The sequence below is a fragment of the Oncorhynchus masou genome, chromosome 14 (genome assembly GCF_036934945.1).
Source record: "Oncorhynchus masou masou isolate Uvic2021 chromosome 14, UVic_Omas_1.1, whole genome shotgun sequence".
Taxonomy (NCBI): Eukaryota; Metazoa; Chordata; class Actinopteri; order Salmoniformes; family Salmonidae; genus Oncorhynchus; species Oncorhynchus masou.
Window position 1 is genome coordinate 36,186,720 of NC_088225.1, and position 19,721 is coordinate 36,206,440.

At 49.1% G+C, this 19,721-nt stretch overlaps 1 protein-coding gene across 3 annotated transcripts in view; it reads right to left on the reverse strand.

Moving 5' to 3' along the window:
• Positions 1 to 331: 331 nt before the first annotated feature.
• The window catches only part of septin12 (septin 12), a 72,270-nt gene continuing 52,880 nt past the window's right edge, over positions 332 to 19,721 (reverse strand). For all 3 annotated transcript variants that reach the window (XM_064987248.1, XM_064987249.1, XM_064987250.1), the window contains exons 5-10: positions 19,135 to 19,272; positions 9,952 to 10,069; positions 7,685 to 7,780; positions 5,245 to 5,341; positions 2,074 to 2,125; positions 332 to 668 (exon numbers count right to left, since the gene is read on the reverse strand). In XM_064987248.1, the coding sequence (XP_064843320.1) occupies positions 485 to 668; positions 2,074 to 2,125; positions 5,245 to 5,341; positions 7,685 to 7,780; positions 9,952 to 10,069; positions 19,135 to 19,272 (685 nt within the window). In that variant the 3' untranslated portion in view covers positions 332 to 484. The remainder of the gene's footprint in view (positions 669 to 2,073; positions 2,126 to 5,244; positions 5,342 to 7,684; positions 7,781 to 9,951; positions 10,070 to 19,134; positions 19,273 to 19,721) is intronic.

Genomic DNA, 19,721 nt, shown 5'->3' on the forward strand with positions numbered 1-19,721 from the left:
TCCATCCCTCACTCTTCCCCCTCTCAATCCACCAATCCCCCCCCTCCATCCCTCACTCTTCCCTTCTCCATCCCTCACTCTTCCCCCTCTCCATCCCTCACTCCCCCCTCTCCATCCCTCACTCTTCCCCTCTGTTTTTCTCTCTCCATTTCTCTCTGCTCTTCCAGCCCTGTGTGACCCTGCTTCCAGGAAATATAAACTCATTCTGAGAAAATATATTCATATATGAAGTTTAAATGCATTTCTTATCAATAATGTCTTTAGTAAAACTCAATAAAATGTTCAAAATCCGAGGTGTGGTGGCCACCGAAAACATCTCTCTCCTTTGTTAAAAAAAAGTTCCTCTTTCTCTCTTTCACTCTCTTTTTTGTGTTCCGATTGGGGGAAACAGTCGACCAATCATTTTGCAGTCAAAACAGGAAACAGGAAGCTGTGAGCAGGAAGCTGGAGCTGCTGCTGTGTGCGACGCACTCTGTGGTCCCCCTCAGAGGTGGCTCTCCGATTCGCTCCTGTCCGAGGTTCCGTTGGTTCCGTGGGTCCCATTCTCCATTGGAAAGCAGGACAGGGCCAGACCGTGGACGGTCAGGTTACTCTCGTTCAGTCTCCTGACGCGGAATGTCTCATAGTGGATGTTGTGGGTCACGTCCTTCAGGTCCTGCAGGTGGGACCTTTAGGGACACACAGACAAACACAAAAACACTCATTTATTTGCATGTTGATTTATGTAAATAGGTTAAAATATATCATGTTGGAGACAAAAACATGGACAGACAGCTGATATGATGAAGGATAGACAGCTGATGTGATGAAGCACAGACAGCTGATATGATGGATGATGAAGGACAGACAGCTGATATGATGGATGATGAAGGACAGACAGCTGATATGATGGATGATGAAGGATAGACAGCTGATATGATGGATGATGAAGGATAGACAGCTGATATGATGGATGATGAAGGATGGACAGCTGATATGATGGATGAGGAAGGATAGACAGCTGATATGATGAAGGATAGACAGCTGATATGATGAAGGATAGACAGCTGATATGATGAAGGACAGACAGCTGATATGATGGATGATGAAAGATAGACAGCTGATATGATGGATGATGAAGGACAGACAGCTGATATGATGAAGGATAGACAGCTGATATGATGGAGGATAGACAGCTGATATGATGGATGATGAAGGACAGACAGCTAATATGATGAAGATAGACAGCTGATATGATGGATGATGAAGATAGACAGCTGATATGATGGATGATGAAGGATAGACATCTGATATGATGGATGATGAAGGATAGACAGCTGATATGATGGATGATGAAGGACAGACAGCTGATATGATGGTTGATGAAAGATAGACAGCTGATATGATGGATGATGAAGGACAGACAGCTGATATGATGGATGATGAAGGACAGACAGCTGATATGATGGATGATGAAGGATAGACAGCTGATATGATGGATGATGAAGGATAGACAGCTGATATGATGGATGATGAAGGACAGACAGCTGATATAATGGATGATGAAGGATAGACAGCTGATATGATGGATGATGAAGGACAGACAGCTGATATGATGGATGATGAAGGACAGACAGCTGATATGATGGATGATGAAGGATAGACAGCTGATATGATGGATGATGAAAGATAGACAGCTGATATGATGGATGATGAAGGATAGACAGCTGATATGATGGATGATGAAAGATAGACAGCTGATATGATGGATGAGGAAGGATGGACAGCTGATATGATGGATGATGAAGGATAGACAGCTGATATGATGGATGATGAAGCACAGACAGCTGATATGATGAAGGCCAGACAGCTGATATGATGGATGATGAAGGACAGACAGCTGATATGATGGATGATGAAGGATAGACAGCTGAACAACAGATGATGGAGGCCTGGACCTCTAGACTACCCAAGGCAGCATGCGTGTGTATATGTGGTCCAGAGGTAGAGGCCTGGACCTCTAGACCACCCCAGGCAGCATGCGTGTGTACATACATGTGGGAGTGAGTGGTTGTACGTGTAACTGGAACTCACCTAATCAGCAGATCTCTCAAGTTGGTAAACTCACAATGTGCCACGTTTTCAACTATGGACAGACAGAATAGAACAGACTGATTAAAACAAGTTAAAACCAGTGCACCACATCCATGGAACACCAGTCCTTTGTGTCTCCCTCTCTGTGTCTCTCTCTCTCTCTCTCTCTCTCTCCCTCTCTCTGTCTCTCTCTCCCTCTCTCTCTCTCTCTCTCTCTCTCTCCCTCTCTCTGTCTCTCTCTCCCTCTCTCTCCCTCTCTCTGTGCCTCTCTCTCTCTCCCTCTCTCTGTGTCTCTCTCTCCCTCTCTCTGTGTCTCTCTCTCCCTCTCTCTGTCTCTCTCTCTCCCTCTCTCTATCTCTCTCCCTCCCTCTCTCTATCTCTCTCCCTCCCTCTCTCTCTCTCCCTCCCTCCCTCCCTCTCTCTCTCCCTCTCTGTCTCTCTCTCTCTCTCCCTCTCTCTGTCTCTCTCTCCCTCCCTCCCTCTCTCTCTCCCTCTCTCTGTGTCTCTCTCTCTCTCTCTCAATTCAATGTCATTTTAAGGGATTTATTGTCATTGAGAAACATACGTTTACATTGCCAAAGCAAGTGAAATAGATAATAAACTAAAGTGAAATAAACAATAGAAAATGTACAGGCAAACATTACATTCAAAAAGAATACAGACTTTTCAAATCTCTCTCTCGTAACACGTCTGCTTCCTGCTCGGCAACTTCCTCATTACTAACACTAGAGGGCAGTGAAGCACATGACTCCAGAATGAAACTGCATTGGGATATTATGTTTTCTTTAACCTGGCCTGTCAGTTAAGAACCAATTCTTATTTTTATAATGACGACCTACACCGGCCAAACCCTCTCTCCTAACCCGGACGACGCTGGGCCAATGGTGCGCCGCCCTATGGGACTCCCGGTCACGGCCGGTTGTGATACAGCCCGGGATCAAACCGGGGTCTGTTAGACCGCTGCCCCATTCGGGAGCCCTATATGTGCTGCATATACCAGCATCATATTATTACTACTACTCATTATGCATATTATTATTACTACTACACATTATGCATATTACTACTACTCATTATGCATATTATTATTACTACTACTCATTATGCCTATTATTATTACTACTACTCATTATGCATATTATTACTACTACTACTACACATTATGCATATTACTACTACTCATTATGCATATTATTATTACTACTACACATTATGCATATTACTACTACTCATTATGCATATTATTATTACTACTACTCATTATGCCTATTATTATTACTACTACTCATTATGCATATTATTATTACTACTACTACTACTCATTATGCATATTATTACTATTACTCATTATAAAAATTATTATTACTACTCGTTATGCATATTGTTATTACTACTCATTATGCATATTATTATTATTACTACTACTCGTTATGCATATTATTATTACTACTCATTATGCATATTATTATTATTACTACTACTCATTATGCATATTATTATTACTACTACTCATTATGCATATTATTATTACTACTACTCATTATGCATATTGTTATTATTACTACTACTCATTATGCATATTATTACTACTACTCATTATGCATATTGTTATTATTACTACTACTACTCATTATGCATATTATTATTATTACTACTACTACTCATTATGCATATTATTACTATTACTACTACTACTCATTATGCATATTATTACTATTACTCATTATAAATATTATTATTACTACTCGTTATGCATATTATTATTACTACTCATTATGCATATTATTACTACTACTCATTATGCATATTATTATTACTACTACTCATTATGCATATTATTATTACTACTCATTATGCATATTATTACTACTACTCATTATGCATATTATTATTACTACTACTCATTATGCATATTATTATTACTACTCATTATGCATATTATTATTACTACTACTCATTATGCATATTGTTATTATTACTACTACTACTCATTATGCATATTATTATTACTACTACTCATTATGCATATTGTTATTATTACTACTACTCATTATGCATATTATTACTACTACTCATTATGCATATTATTATTACTACACATTATGCATATTATTATTACTACTACTCATTATGCATATTATTACTACTACTACTCATTATGCATATTATTACTACTACTCATTATGCATATTATTACTACTACTACTCATTATGCATATTATTACTACTACTACTCATTATGCATATTATTATTACTACTCATTATGCATATTATTATTACTACACATTATGCATATTATTATTACTACTACTCATTATGCATATTATTACTACTACTACTCATTATGCATATTATTACTACTACTACTCATTATGCATATTATTATTACTACTCATTATGCATATTATTATTACTACACATTATGCATATTATTATTACTACTACTCATTATGCATATTATTATTACTACTACTCATTATGCATATTATTATTACTACTACTCATTATGCATATTATTATTACTACTACTACACATTATGCATATTATTATTATTACTACTACTCATTATGCATAGTATTACTACTACTACTCATTATGCATATTATTATTACTACTCATTATGCATATTATTATTACTACTACTCATTATGCATATTATTACTACTACACATTATGCATATTATTACTACTACACATTATGCATATTATTATTACTACTACTACTCATTATGCATATTATTATTACTACTACTCATTATGCATATTATTACTACTACTCATTATGCATATTATTACTACTACTCATTATGCATATTATTATTACTACTACTCATTATGCATATTATTATTACTACTACTCATTATGCATATTATTACTACTACACATTATGCATATTATTACTACTACTCATTATGCATATTATAATGTAAACACACTGACCCTCTGTGATAATGTATTTATAATGTAAACACACTGATCCTCTGTGATAATGTATTTATAATGTAAACACACTCTCCCTCTGTGATAATGTATTTATAATGTAAACACACTCTCCCTCTGTGATAATGTATTTATAATGTAAACACACTCTCCCTCTGTGATAATGTATTTATAATGTAAAAACACTCACCCTCAATGATAATGTATTTATAATGTAAAAACACTCACCCTCAATGATGCCCCATTTGGTTTTCCTGCCCAGGACCTTGTTCCCGTTTACCTGGTGTTCCTTGTCTGTCCCCACCACCGCAAACGGAATGTTTTCCTGCACACAGAATACCAGGAGAGGGGAAAGGTAAGAGAGGAGTACCAGGAGAGGAGGACCAGACAGGGGAAAGGTAAGAGAGGAGTACCAGGAGAGGAGTACCAGGAGAGGACCAGACAGGGGAAAGGTAAGAGAGGAGTACCAGGAGAGGAGTACCAGGAGAGGAGGACCAGACAGGGGAAAGGTAAGAGAGGAGTACCAGGAGAGGAGTACCAGGAGAGGACCAGACAGGGGAAAGGTAAGAGAGGAGTACCAGGAGAGGAGTACCAGGAGAAGACCAGACAGAGGAAAGGTAAGAGAGGAGTACCAGGAGAGGAGTACCAGGAGAGGACCAGACAGGGGAAAGGTAAGAGAGGGGTACCAGGAGAGGAGTACCAGGAGAGGACCAGACAGGGGAAAGGTAAGAGAGGAGTACCAGGAGAGGAGTACCAGGAGAGGACCAGACAGGGGAAAGGTAAGAGAGGAGTACCAGGAGAGGAGTACCAGGAGAGGACCAGACAGGGGAAAGGTAAGAGAGGAGTACCAGGAGAGGACCAGACAGGGGAAAGGTAAGAGAGGAGTACTGGGAGAGGACCAGACAGGGGAAAGGTAAGAGAGGAGTACCAGGAGAGGAGTACCAGGAGAGGAGTACCAGGAGAGGACCAGACAGGGGAAAGGTAAGAGAGGAGTACCAGGAGAGGACCAGACAGGGGAAAGGTAAGAAAGGAGTACCAGGAGAGGAGTACCAGGAGAGGACCAGACAGGGGAAAGGTAAGAGAGGAGTACCAGGAGAGGAGTACCAGGAGAGGACCAGACAGGGCAAAGGCAAGAGAGGAGTACCAGGAGAGGACCAGACAGGGCAAAGGTAAGAGAGGAGGACCAGGAGAGGAGTACCAGGAGAGGACCAGACAGGGTAAAGGCAAGAGAGGAGTACCAGGAGAGGACCAGACAGGGCAAAGGTAAGAGAGGAGTACCAGGAGAGGACCAGACAGGGGAAAGGTAAGAGAGGAGGACCAGGAGAGGACCAGACAGGGCAAAGGTAAGAGAGGAGTACCAGGAGAGGAGTACCAGGAGAAGACCAGACAGGGCAAAGGTAAGAGAGGAGGACCAGGAGAGGAGGACCAGGAGAGGACCAGACAGGGGAAAGGTAAGAGAGGAGTACCAGGAGAGGACCAGACAGGGCAAAGGTAAGAGAGGAGTACCAGGAGAGGAGTACCAGGAGAGGACCAGACAGGAGAAAGGTAAGAGAGGAGTACCAGGAGAGGACCAGACAGGGGAAAGGTAAGAGAGGAGTACCAGGAGAAGACCAGACAGGGCAAAGGTAAGAGAGGAGTACCAGGAGAAGACCAGACAGGGGAAAGGTAAGAGAGGAGGACCAGGAGAGGAGTACCAGGAGAGGACCAGACAGGGGAAATGTAAGAGAGGAGGACCAGGAGAGGAGTACCAGGAGAAGACCAGACATGGGAAATGTAAGAGAGGAGGACCAGGAGAGGAGTACCAGGAGAGGACCAGACAGGGGAAAGGTAAGAGAGGAGTACCAGGAGAGGAGTACCAGGAGAGGACCAGACAGGGGAAAGGTAAGAGAGGAGTACCAGGAGAGGACCAGACAGGGGAAAGGTAAGAGAGGAGTACCAGGAGAGGACCAGACAGGGGAAAGGTAAGAGAGGAGTACCAGGAGAGGACCAGACAGGGGAAAGGTAAGAAGAGAGGAGTACCAGGAGAGGAGTACCAGGAGAGGAGCAGACAGGGGAAAGGTAAGAGAGGAGTACCAGGAGAGGACCAGACAGGGGAAAGGTAAGAGAGGAGTACCAGGAGAGTACCAGACAGGGGAAAGGTAAGAGAGGAGTACCAGGAGAGGAGTACCAGGAGAAAACCAGACAGGGCAAAGGTAAGAGAGGAGGACCAGGAGAGGACCAGACAGGGGAAAGGTAAGAGAGGAGTACCAGGAGAGGACCAGACAGGGGAAAGGTAAGAGAGGAGTACCAGGAGAGGACCAGACAGGGCAAAGGCAGGAGAGGAGTTGACACCAAACCCTGGTCCCAGATCTATACTGTTATGTGCTTTGGCCAGTGAGTTCCTTTAACTATCGCTGCCAAACTGCTTACAAGTGTGACTTGTAAAATGTGTGTGTGCGTGTGTGTGTGTGTGTGTGTGTGTGTGTGTGTGTGTGTGTGTGTGTGTGTGTGTGTGTGTGTGTGTGTGTGTGTGTGTGTGTGTGTGTGTGTGTGTGTGTGTGTGTGTGTGTGCGTGCGTGCACACGCGGGTGTGTGTGTGTGAATATATGCGCACATGGTTGCATGTTTGTGTGTTTGCGTGTGAATGCCTGCACGGATGCTTGTGTGTGCGTCTGTGTGTGTGTCTCACCCTGATCTTGTCGTTGAGTATCCTGTCCTCTGGATCTTCGTCGTACTCCGTCTGAGGGTATACTCGGATCCCATTGGCCTTCAGGTCCTGTCTTATCTACACATGCGTCAGATGGCAGGGGTTACAGGGGTCATTCAGAGGTCATGAGGTCAACATGATGACACAGATGTGTACATGCTACTATTGTGTACGAGTGTCACTGTTCCTGGAGAGATACCCTCCTGTAGGTTTTAACTCCAACCTTGTTCCTGGAGAGATACCCTCCTGTAGGTTTTAACTCCAACCCTGTTCCTGGAGAGAGACCCTCCTGTAAGTTTTAACTCCAACCCTGTTCCTGGAGAGAGACCCTCCTGTAGGTTTTAACTCCAACCCTGTTCCTGGAGAGAGACCCTCCTGTAAGTTTTAACTCCAACCCTGTTCCTGGAGAGATACCCTCCTGTAGGTTTTAACTCCAACCCTGTTCCTGGAGAGACACCCTCCTGTAGGTTTTAACTCCAACCCTGTTCCTGGAGCTAAATGTTAGAATTATACAGCTATTGCCCACTCAATGTGAATCAGAATTGTAGAGCCCTGGTGTAAACCTACAGGAGGGTAGGTAGATCTCCAGAACAGGGTTGTAGAGCCCTGGTGTAAACCTACAGGAGGGTAGGTAGATCTCCAGAACAGGGTTGTAGAGCCCTGGTGTAAACCTACAGGAGGGTAGGTAGATCTCCAGAACAGGGTTGTAGAGCCCTGGTGTAAACCTACAGGAGGGTAGGGAGATCTCCAAAACAGGGTTGTAGAGCCCTGGTGTAAACCTACAGGAGGGTAGGTAGATCTCCAGAACAGGGTTGTAGAGCCCTGGTGTAAACCTACAGGAGGGTAGGTAGATCTCCAGAACAGGGTTGTAGAGCCCTGGTGTAAACCTACAGGAGGGTAGGTAGATCTCCAGAACAGGGTTGTAGAGCCCTGGTGTAAACCTACAGGAGGGTAGGTAGATCTCCAGAGGACAGGGTTGTAGAGCCCTGGTGTAAACCTACAGGAGAGTAGGTAGATCTCCAGAACAGGGTTGTAGAGCCCTGGTGTAAACCTACAGGAGGGTAGGTAGATCTCCAGAACAGGGTTGTAGAGCCCTGGTGTAAACCTACAGGAGGGTAGGTAGATCTCCAGACCAGGGTTGTAGAGCCCTGGTGTAAACCTACAGGAGGGTGGGTAGATCTCCAGAACAGGAACAGGGTTGTAGAGCCCTGGTGTAAACCTACAGGAGGGTAGGTAGATCTCCAGAACAGGGTTGTAGAGCCCTGGTGTAAACATACTATAGTGTATGAGTGATAGATATGTTATAACCTAATGCATCTTCCATGGTCCTCGTCTCTAGACTCTCTCCCCCAGACTATCATCCCTACTCTCCTTTAAGAGACGGATTAGTTTACATCCAGACTTGGACACTTGCCATGACCCCCAGCCCCCCTCTCACCCTCTTTCCCATCCCTCTCTGTCTCTCCTCCCTCTCTCCCTCTCTGTCTCTCCTCCCTCTCTCTCTCTCTCTCTCTCTCTCCCTCTCTGTCTCTCCTCCCTCTGTCTCTCTGTCTCTCCTCTCTCTCTCTCTCTCTCTCTCCCTCTCTCTCTCTCTCTCGTTATCTTTCTCTTTCCCTGCTGTACTTTCTTTTTCTACCTAACTATGAAAGTACAAGTTAGTGGCTGCTATCACTATCACTAGCTCTCTCTATCTTCTCTATATCTGTGTCCTCTCTCCTTCTCTCTCTGTCTCTCCTCTCTCCCTCCTTCTCTCTCTCTCTCTGCCTCTCCTCCCTCTGTCTCTCCGTCTCTCCTCCCTCTATGTCTCTCCTCACTCCCTCCTTCTCTCTCTCTATCATGGACCTCTGCACCTCTCCCAGCTCATGGCCCTTGAGCAATTTTAAATCTCCACTCAATCTTCTGAAGCTCATCTGTAAACACTTCCCTATCTTCATCTGCACACACTCTTTCTATGTCCCTGTGCTCTCTCTCTCTTCTCTCTCGCCCTCTCTCAATCTTTTGAAGCATCTGTAAACATCACTAAATCTCCTCTACACACTTAGAATCGCTTTCTCCTCTCTCGATTCTCTCCCTCCTCCTTCTCTCTCATCTATAAACATATGTCCATCTCCTCCATACTCTCCTCATATCCTCCAACATTCCTCTCTAAAGTCAGTTGATGTATATCTGTTTTAACTTGGTATTAAGGCAGGAGGTGGTTGTCCTCAGGTCGAGTCTGTCAGACAGCAGGTACAGTACGTTCCTCTCACCCTCTGTTTAAACTCTTGTCTCTCCTCCATGGTGAGTGTGTCTGCCTTAGCGATGATCGGTACGATGCTGACTATCTTCCCCAGTCTCTTCATGAACTCCACGTCTATGGGACGTAACCTACAGGGAACAGAAACAACACAACCACATGTTAGTCTATGGGACGTAACCTACAGGGAACAGAAACAACACAACCACATGTTAGTCTATGGGACGTAACCTACAGGGAACAGAAACAACACAACCACATGTTAGTCTATGGGACGTAACCTACAGGGAACAGAAACAACACAACCACATGTTAGTCTATGGGACGTAACCTACAGGGAACAGAAACAACACAACCACATGTTAGTCTATGGGACGTAACCTACAGGGAACAGAAACAACACAACCACATGTTAGTCTACGGGACGTAACCTACAGGGAACAGAAACAACACAACCACACGTTAGTCTATGGGACGTAACCTACAGGGAACAGAAACAACACAACCACATGTTAGTCTATGGGACGTAACCTACAGGGAACAGAAACAACACAACCAAATGTTAGTCCCAGCCCTGTACCCTCAGTCCCAGCCCTGTACCCTCAGTCCCAGCCCTGTACCCTCCTCAGTCCCAGCCCTGTACCCTCAGTCCCAGCCCTGTACCCTCAGTCCCAGCCCTGTACCCTCAGTCCCAGCCCTGTACCCTCAGTCCCAGCCCTGTACCCTCAGTCCCAGCCCTGTACCCCCAGTCCCAGCCCTGTACCCTCAGCCCCAGCCCTGTACCCTCAGCCCCAGCCCTGTACCCTCAGTCCCAGCCCTGTACCCCCAGTCCCAGCCCTGTACCCCCTGTCCCAGCTCTGTACCCCCAGTCCCAGCCCTGTACCCCCAGTCCCAGCCCTGTACCCTCAGTCCCAGCCCTGTACCCTCCTCAGTCCCAGCCCTGTACCCTCAGTCCCAGCCCTGTACCCTCAGTCCCAGCCCTGTACCCTCAGTCCCAGCCCTGTACCCCCAGTCCCAGCCCTGTACCCTCAGTCCCAGCCCTGTACCCCCAGTCCCAGCCCTGTACCCTCAGTCCCAGCCCTGTACCCTCAGTCCCAGCCCTGTACCCCTCAGTCCCAGCCCTGTACCCTCAGTCCCAGCCCTGTACCCTCAGTCCCAGCCCTGTACCCTCAGTCCCAGCCCTGTACCCTCAGTCCCAGCCCTGTACCCCTCAGTCCCAGCCCTGTACCCTCAGTCCCAGCCCTGTACCCTCAGTCCCAGCCCTGTACCCTCAGTCCCAGCCCTGTACCCTCAGTCCCAGCCCTGTACCCTCAGTCCCAGCCCTGTACCCCCAGTCCCAGACCTGTACCCTCAGTCCCAGCCCTGTACCCCCAGTCCCAGCCCTGTACCCCTCAGTCCCAGCCCTGTACCCTCAGTCCCAGCCCTGTACCCTCAGTCCCAGCCCTGTACCCCCAGTCCAAGCCCTGTACCCTCAGTCCCAGCCCTGTACCCTCAGTCCCAGCCATGTACCCTCAGATCCAGCCCTGTACCCTCAGTCCCAGCCCTGTACCCCCAGTCCAAGCCCTGTACCCTCAGTCCCAGCCCTATACCCCCAGTCCCAGCCATGTACCCTCAGATCCAGCCTTGCCCAGCACCCTACACCCAGCCTCAGCTCCAGCACCCCAGATCCAGCCTTGCCCAGCACCCCAGATCCAGCCTTGCCCAGCACCCCAGATCCAGCCTTGCCCAGCACCCCAGATCCAGCCTTGCCCAGCACCCTACACCCAGCCTCAGCTCCAGCACCCCAGATCCAGCCTTGCCCAGCACCCTACACCCAGCCTCAGCCCCAGCACCCGAGATCCATTCTTGCCCAGCACCCTAGACCCAGCCTTGCCCAGCACCCTAGTCCCAGCCATGTACCCTCAGTCCCAGCCCTGTACCCTCAGTCCCAGTACACCCAGCCTTGCCAATCCCCAGCACCCTACACCCAGCCTCAGCCCCAGCACCCCAGATCCAGCCTTGCCCAGCACCCTACACCCAGCCTAAGCCCCAGCACCCTAGACCCAGCCCCAGCACCCTATACCCAGCAATCTAGATCCAGACTTGCCCTGCCCCAGAACCCTAGATCCAGCCTTGCCCAGCACCCTAGACCCAGCCCCAGCACCCTAGACCCAGCCTTGTCCAGCCCCAGCGCCCTAGACCCAGCCTCAGCCCCAGCAAACTAGATCCAGCCTTGCCCAGCACCCTAGCCCCAGCACCCTAGCCCCATCTTTGCCCATCCCAAGCCCCAGCTTTGCCCATCCCCAGCTCTGCTGTTTATAGAGTAGTAGGATGTAGCACTACTCTGAGGTCACTGAGGTTAGAGGTAAGGGGTCAGCTCAGGTCAGTCAGTGCCTCAGGTCACCACTCTGGGGTCAACGTGTCAAAAGTCAGGGGCAGGGTTAGTTAACTGGACTGGGGTAGGGAGAACTAACTGGATTGGGGTAGGGACAACTAACTGGACTGGGGTAGGGAGAACTAACTGGACTGGGGTAGGGAGAACTAACTGGACTGGGGTAGGGAGAACTAACTGGACTGGGGTAAGGAGAACTAACTGGACTGGGGTAGGGAGAACTAACTGGACTGGGGTAGGGAGAACTAACTGGACTGGGGTAAGGAGAACTAACTGGACTGGGGTAGGGAGAACTAACTGGACTGGGGTAGGGAGAACTAACTGGACTGGGGTAGGGAGAACTAACTGGACTGGGGTAGGGGTAGTTAACTGGCCTGGGGCAAAGAGAACTAACTGGACCAGGGTAAGGGTAGTTAACTGGACTGGGGTAGGGAGAACTAACTGGACCAGGGTAGGGGTAGTTAACTGGACTGGGGTAGGGAGAACTAACTGGACTGGGGTAGGGGTAGTTAACTGGACTGGGGTAGGGAGAACTAACTGGACCAGGGTAGGGGTAGTTATCTGGACTGGGGTAAGGAGAACTAACTGGACCAGGGTAGGGGTAGTTAACTGGACTGGGGTAGGGAGAACTAACTGGACCAGGGTAGGGGTAGTTAACTGGACTGGGGTAGGGAGAACTAACTGGACCAGGGTAGGGGTAGTTAACTGGACTGGGGTAGGGAGAACTAACTGGACCAGGATAGGGGTAGTTAACTGGACTGGGGTAGGGAGAACTAACTGGACCAGGGTAGGGGTAGTTAACTGGACTGGGGTAGGGAGAACTAACTGGACCAGGGTAGGGGTAGTTAACTGGACTGGGTGAGGGAGAACTAACTGGACTGGGGTAGGGGTAGTTAACTGGACTGGGGTAAGGAGAACTAACAAGACTGGGGTAGGGTAGTTAACTGGACTAGGGTAAGGAGAACTAACTGGACCAGGGTAGGGGTAGTTAACTGGACTGGGGTAGGGAGAACTAACTGGACTGGGGTAGGGAGAACTAACTGGACTGGAGTAAGGAGAACTAACTGGACTTGGGTAGGGGGAGTTAACTGGACTGGGGTAGGGAGAACTAACTGGACCGGGGTAGGGAGAACTAACTGGACCGGGGTAGGGGTAGTTAACTGGACTGGGGCAAAGAGAACTAACTGGACTGGGGTAGGGAGAACTAACTGGACTGGGGTAGGGAGAACTAACTGGACTGGGGTAGGGAGAACTAACTGGACTGGGGTAGGGAGAACTAACTGGACTGGGGTAGGGAGAACTAACTGGACCGGGGTAGGGGTAGTTAACTGGACTGGGGCAAAGAGAACTAACTGGACTGGGGTAGGGAGAACTAACTGGACCGGGGTAGGGGTAGTTAACTGGACTGGGGCAAAGAGAACTAACTGGACTGGGGTAGGGAGAACTAACTGGACCGGGGTAGGGAGAACTAACTGGATTGGGGTAGGGAGAACTAACTGGAGCGGGGTAGGGGTAGTTAACTGGACTGGGGCAAAGAGAACTAACTGGACTGGGGTAGGGAGAACTAACTGGACCGGGGTAGGGAGAACTAACTGGACCAGGATAGGGGTAGTTAACTGGACTGGGGTAGGGAGAACTAACTGGACTGGGGTAGGGAGAACTAACTGGACTGGGGTAGGGAGAACTAACTGGACTGGGGTAGGGGTAGTTAACTGGACTGGGGTAGGGAGAACTAACTGGACCAGGGTAGGGGTAGTTATCTGGACTGGGGTAAGGAGAACTAACTGGACCAGGGTAGGGGGAGTTAACTGGACTGGGGTAGGGAGAACTAACTGGACCAGGGTAGGGGTAGTTAACTGGACTGGGGTAGGGAGAACTAACTGGACTGGGGTAGGGAGAACTAACTGGACTGGGGTAGGGAGAACTAACTGGACCGGGGTAGGGGTAGTTAACTGGACTGGGGCAAAGAGAACTAACTGGACTGGGGTAGGGAGAACTAACTGGACTGGGGTAGGGAGAACTAACTGGACTGGGGTAGGGAGAACTAACTGGACTGGGGTAGGAAGAACTAACTGGACTGGGGTAGGGAGAACTAACTGGACTTGGGTAGGGGTAGTTAACTGGACTGGGGCAAAGAGAACTAACTGGACTGGGGTAGGGAGAACTAACTGGACTGTGGTAGGGAGAACTAACTGGACTGGGGTAGGGATAACTAACTGGACTGAGGTAGGGAGAACAAACTGGACTGTGGTAGGGGTAGTTAATTGGACTGGGGTAGGGAGAACTAACTGGCCTGGGATAGGGGTAGTTAACTGGACTGGGGTAAGGAGAACTAACTGGCCTGGGATAGGGGTAGTTAACTGGACTGGGGTAGGGAGAACTAACTGGCCTGGGATAGGGGTAGTTAACTGGACTGGGGTAGGGAGAACTAACTGGCCTGGGATAGGGGTAGTTAACTGGCCTGGGGCAAAGAGAACTAACTGGACTGGGGTAGGGGTAGTTAACTGGACTGGGGTAGGGAGAACTAACTGGACCGGGGTAGGGGTAGTTAACTGGACTGGGGTAAGGAGAACTAACTAGACTGGGGTAGGGAGAACTAACTGGACTGGGGTAGGGGTAGTTAACTGGCCTGGGGCAAAGAGAACTAACTGGACCAGGGTAGGGGTAGTTAACTGGACTGGGGTAGGGAGAACTAACTGGACCAGGGTAGGGGTAGTTAACTGGACTGGGGTAGGGAGAACTAACTGGACTGGGGTAGGGGTAGTTAACTGGACTGGGGTAGGGAGAACTAACTGGACCAGGGTAGGGGTAGTTAACTGGACTGGGGTAGGGAGAACTAACTGGACTGGGGTAGGGGTAGTTAACTGGACTGGGGTAGGGAGAACTAACTGGACCAGGGTAGGGGTAGTTAACTGGACTGGGGTAAGGAGAACTAACTAGACTGGGGTAGGGAGAACTAACTGGACTGGGGTAGGGGTAGTTAACTGGCCTGGGGCAAAGAGAACTAACTGGACCAGGGTAAGGGTAGTTAACTGGACTGGGGTAGGGAGAACTAACTGGACCAGGGTAGGGGTAGATAACTGGACTGGGGTAGGGAGAACTAACTGGACTGGGGTAGGGGTAGTTAACTGGACCGGGGTAGGGAGAACTAACTGGACCGGGGTAGGGGTAGTTAACTGGACTGGGGCAAAGAGAACTAACTGGACTGGGGTAGGGAGAACTAACTGGACTGGGGTAGGGAGAACTAACTGGACTGGGGTAGGGAGAACTAACTGGACTGGGGTAGGGAGAACTAACTGGACTGGGGTAGGGAGAACTAACTGGACTGGGGTAGGGAGAACTAACTGGACCGGGGTAGGGGTAGTTAACTGGACTGGGGCAAAGAGAACTAACTGGACTGGGGTAGGGAGAACTAACTGGACCGGGGTAGGGGTAGTTAACTGGACTGGGGCAAAGAGAACTAACTGGACTGGGGTAGGGAGAACTAACTGGACCGGGGTAGGGAGAACTAACTGGATTGGGGTAGGGAGAACTAACTGGAGCGGGGTAGGGGTAGTTAACTGGACTGGGGCAAAGAGAACTAACTGGACTGGGGTAGGGAGAACTAACTGGACCGGGGTAGGGAGAACTAACTGGACCAGGATAGGGGTAGTTAACTGGACTGGGGCAAAGAGAACTAACTGGACTGGGGTAGGGAGAACTAACTGGACTGGGGTAGGGAGAACTAACTGGACTGGGGTAGGGAGAACTAACTGGACTGGGGTAGGGGTAGTTAACTGGACTGGGGTAGGGAGAACTAACTGGACCAGGGTAGGGGTAGTTATCTGGACTGGGGTAAGGAGAACTAACTGGACCAGGGTAGGGGGAGTTAACTGGACTGGGGTAGGGAGAACTAACTGGACCAGGGTAGGGGTAGTTAACTGGACTGGGGTAGGGAGAACTAACTGGACTGGGGTAGGGAGAACTAACTGGACTGGGGTAGGGAGAACTAACTGGACTGGGGTAGGGAGAACTAACTGGACTGGGGTAGGGGTAGTTAACTGGACTGGGGTAGGGAGAACTAACTGGACCAGGGTAGGGGTAGTTATCTGGACTGGGGTAAGGAGAACTAACTGGACCAGGGTAGGGGGAGTTAACTGGACTGGGGTAGGGAGAACTAACTGGACCAGGGTAGGGGTAGTTAACTGGACTGGGGTAGGGAGAACTAACTGGACTGGGGTAGGGAGAACTAACTGGACTGGGGTAGGGAGAACTAACTGGACCGGGGTAGGAAGAACTAACTGGACTGGGGTAGGGAGAACTAACTGGACTTGGGTAGGGGTAGTTAACTGGACTGGGGCAAAGAGAACTAACTGGACTGGGGTAGGGAGAACTAACTGGACTGGGGTAGGGAGAACTAACTGGACTGGGGTAGGGATAACTAACTGGACTGAGGTAGGGAGAACAAACTGGACTGTGGTAGGGGTAGTTAATTGGACTGGGGTAAGGAGAACTAACTGGCCTGGGATAGGGGTAGTTAACTGGACTGGGGTAGGGAGAACTAACTGGCCTGGGATAGGGGTAGTTAACTGGACTGGGGTAGGGAGAACTAACTGGCCTGGGATAGGGGTAGTTAACTGGACTGGGGTAAGGAGAACTAACTGGCCTGGGATAGGGGTAGTTAACTGGACTGGGGTAGGGAGAACTAACTGGCCTGGGATAGGGGTAGTTAACTGGACTGGGGTAGGGAGAACTAACTGGCCTGGGATAGGGGTAGTTAACTGGCCTGGGGCAAAGAGAACTAACTGGACTGGGGTAGGGGTAGTTAACTGGACTGGGGTAGGGAGAACTAACTGGACCGGGGTAGGGGTAGTTAACTGGACTGGGGTAAGGAGAACTAACTGGACTGGGGTAGGGATAACTAACTGGACTGGGGTAGGGAGAACTAACTGGCCTGGGATAGGGGTAGTTAACTGGACTGGGGTAAGGAGAACTAACTGGCCTGGGATAGGGGTAGTTAACTGGACTGGGGTAGGGAGAACTAACTGGCCTGGGATAGGGGTAGTTAACTGGACTGGGGTAGGGAGAACTAACTGGCCTGGGATAGGGGTAGTTAACTGGCCTGGGGCAAAGAGAACTAACTGGACTGGGGTAGGGGTAGTTAACTGGACTGGGGTAGGGAGAACTAACTGGACCGGGGTAGGGGTAGTTAACTGGACTGGGGTAAGGAGAACTAACTAGACTGGGGTAGGGAGAACTAACTGGACTGGGGTAGGGGTAGTTAACTGGCCTGGGGCAAAGAGAACTAACTGGACCAGGGTAGGGGTAGTTAACTGGACTGGGGTAGGGAGAACTAACTGGACCAGGGTAGGGGTAGTTAACTGGACTGGGGTAGGGAGAACTAACTGGACTGGGGTAGGGGTAGTTAACTGGACTGGGGTAGGGAGAACTAACTGGACCAGGGTAGGGGTAGTTAACTGGACTGGGGTAAGGAGAACTAACTAGACTGGGGTAGGGAGAACTAACTGGACTGGGGTAGGGGTAGTTAACTGGCCTGGGGCAAAGAGAACTAACTGGACCAGGGTAAGGGTAGTTAACTGGACTGGGGTAGGGAGAACTAACTGGACCAGGGTAGGGGTAGATAACTGGACTGGGGTAGGGAGAACTAACTGGACTGGGGTAGGGGTAGTTAACTGGACTGGGGTAGGGAGAACTAACTGGACCAGGGTAGGGGTAGTTAACTGGACTGGGGTAAGGAGAACTAACTGGACCAGGGTAGGGGTAGTTAACTGGACTGGGGTAGGGAGAACTAACTGGACCAGGGTAGGGGTAGTTAACTGGACTGGGGTAGGGAGAACTAACTGGACCAGGGTAGGGGTAGTTAACTGGACTGGGGTAGGGAGAACTAACTGGACCAGGATAGGGGTAGTTAACTGGACTGGGGTAGGGAGAACTAACTGGACCAGGGTAGGGGTAGTTAACTGGACTGGGGTAGGGAGAACTAACTGGACCAGGATAGGGGTAGTTAACTGGACTGGGGTAGGGAGAACTAACTGGACCAGGGTAGGGGTAGTTAACTGGACTGGGGTAGGGAGAACTAACTGGACCAGGGTAGGGGTAGTTAACTGGACTGGGGTAAGGAGAACTAACAAGACTGGGGTAGGGTAGTTAACTGGACTGGGGTAGGGAGAACTAACTGGACCAGGGTAGGGGTAGTTAACTGGACTGGGGTAAGGAGAACTAACAAGACTGGGGTAGGGTAGTTAACTGGACTGGGGTAGGGAGAACTAACTGGACCAGGGTAGGGGTAGTTAACTGGACTGGGGTAAGGAGAACTAACAAGACTGGGGTAGGGTATTTAACTGGACTGGGGTAGGGAGAACTAACTGGACTAGGGTAGGGTAGTTAACTGGACTGGGGTAGGGAGAACTAACTAGACTGGGGTAGGGTAGTTAACTGGACTGGGGTAGGGAGAACTAACTAGACTGGGGTAGGGTAGTTAACTGGACTGGGGTAGGGAGAACTAACTAGACTGGGGTAGGGTAGTTAACTGGACTGGGGTAAGGAGAACTAACAAGACTGGGGTAGGGTAGTTAACTGGACTGGGGTAGGGAGAACTAACTAGACTGGGGTAGGGTAGTTAACTGGACTGGGGTAAGGAGAACTAACTGGACCAGGCTAGGGGTAGTTAACTGGACTGGGGTAGGGTAGTTAAGGTATAGTATAAGGTAAAGTAACAGTTAGCGGACATCTGATCAGACAGGCTATTCGTAAGGTATTAGTGTAGAGATCTGCTGGAGAAGTCATAGGAAGTGATGTCAGAGGAAGTGACTTGAGGGTTCTAACCAGTGTCCGGTGGCAGGCAGGAAGTAGACACAGCAGTGGACGCGTGTGTCAGGGATCCTCGGCTTCCTGTTGACGTACAGCTCTTCTTTCAGGTACCTCTCATACTGCTCATTAACATAACTCACTATAGGCTCCCAACTAGAGGAGAGAGGAGGGGAGGGGGGAGGGGGGGTAGAAGGAGGGAGGGCGGAGAGGAGGGATGGTGGGGGGGGGAGTGGAGGGATGGGAGAGGGAGAGAAGAAGAGAGAGGAGGGGAGGGGGGAGGGGGTAGAAGGAGGGAGGGCGGAGAGGAGGGATGGTGGGGGGGGGGGGAGTGGAGGGATGGGAGAGGGAGAGAAGAAGAGAGAGGTAAGAGGATGAGTGGTACACAACAACTGCACAACACATTTAAGACTGTTAGTTAAAAGATCATTTTGGTTGGAAAAGGTAAATGAATTGAACTAGAAATCAATAAAATGATGAGCTATATAATTATCCCCTGTAAAAGTCCCACTGAAACAGTCATAAATAACTGCTGTTAACAGAGTATGAAGCATAACAACAGGTGAGTAACTGAACGAGCCTGAAAACAGATGGGCCAGTAATGC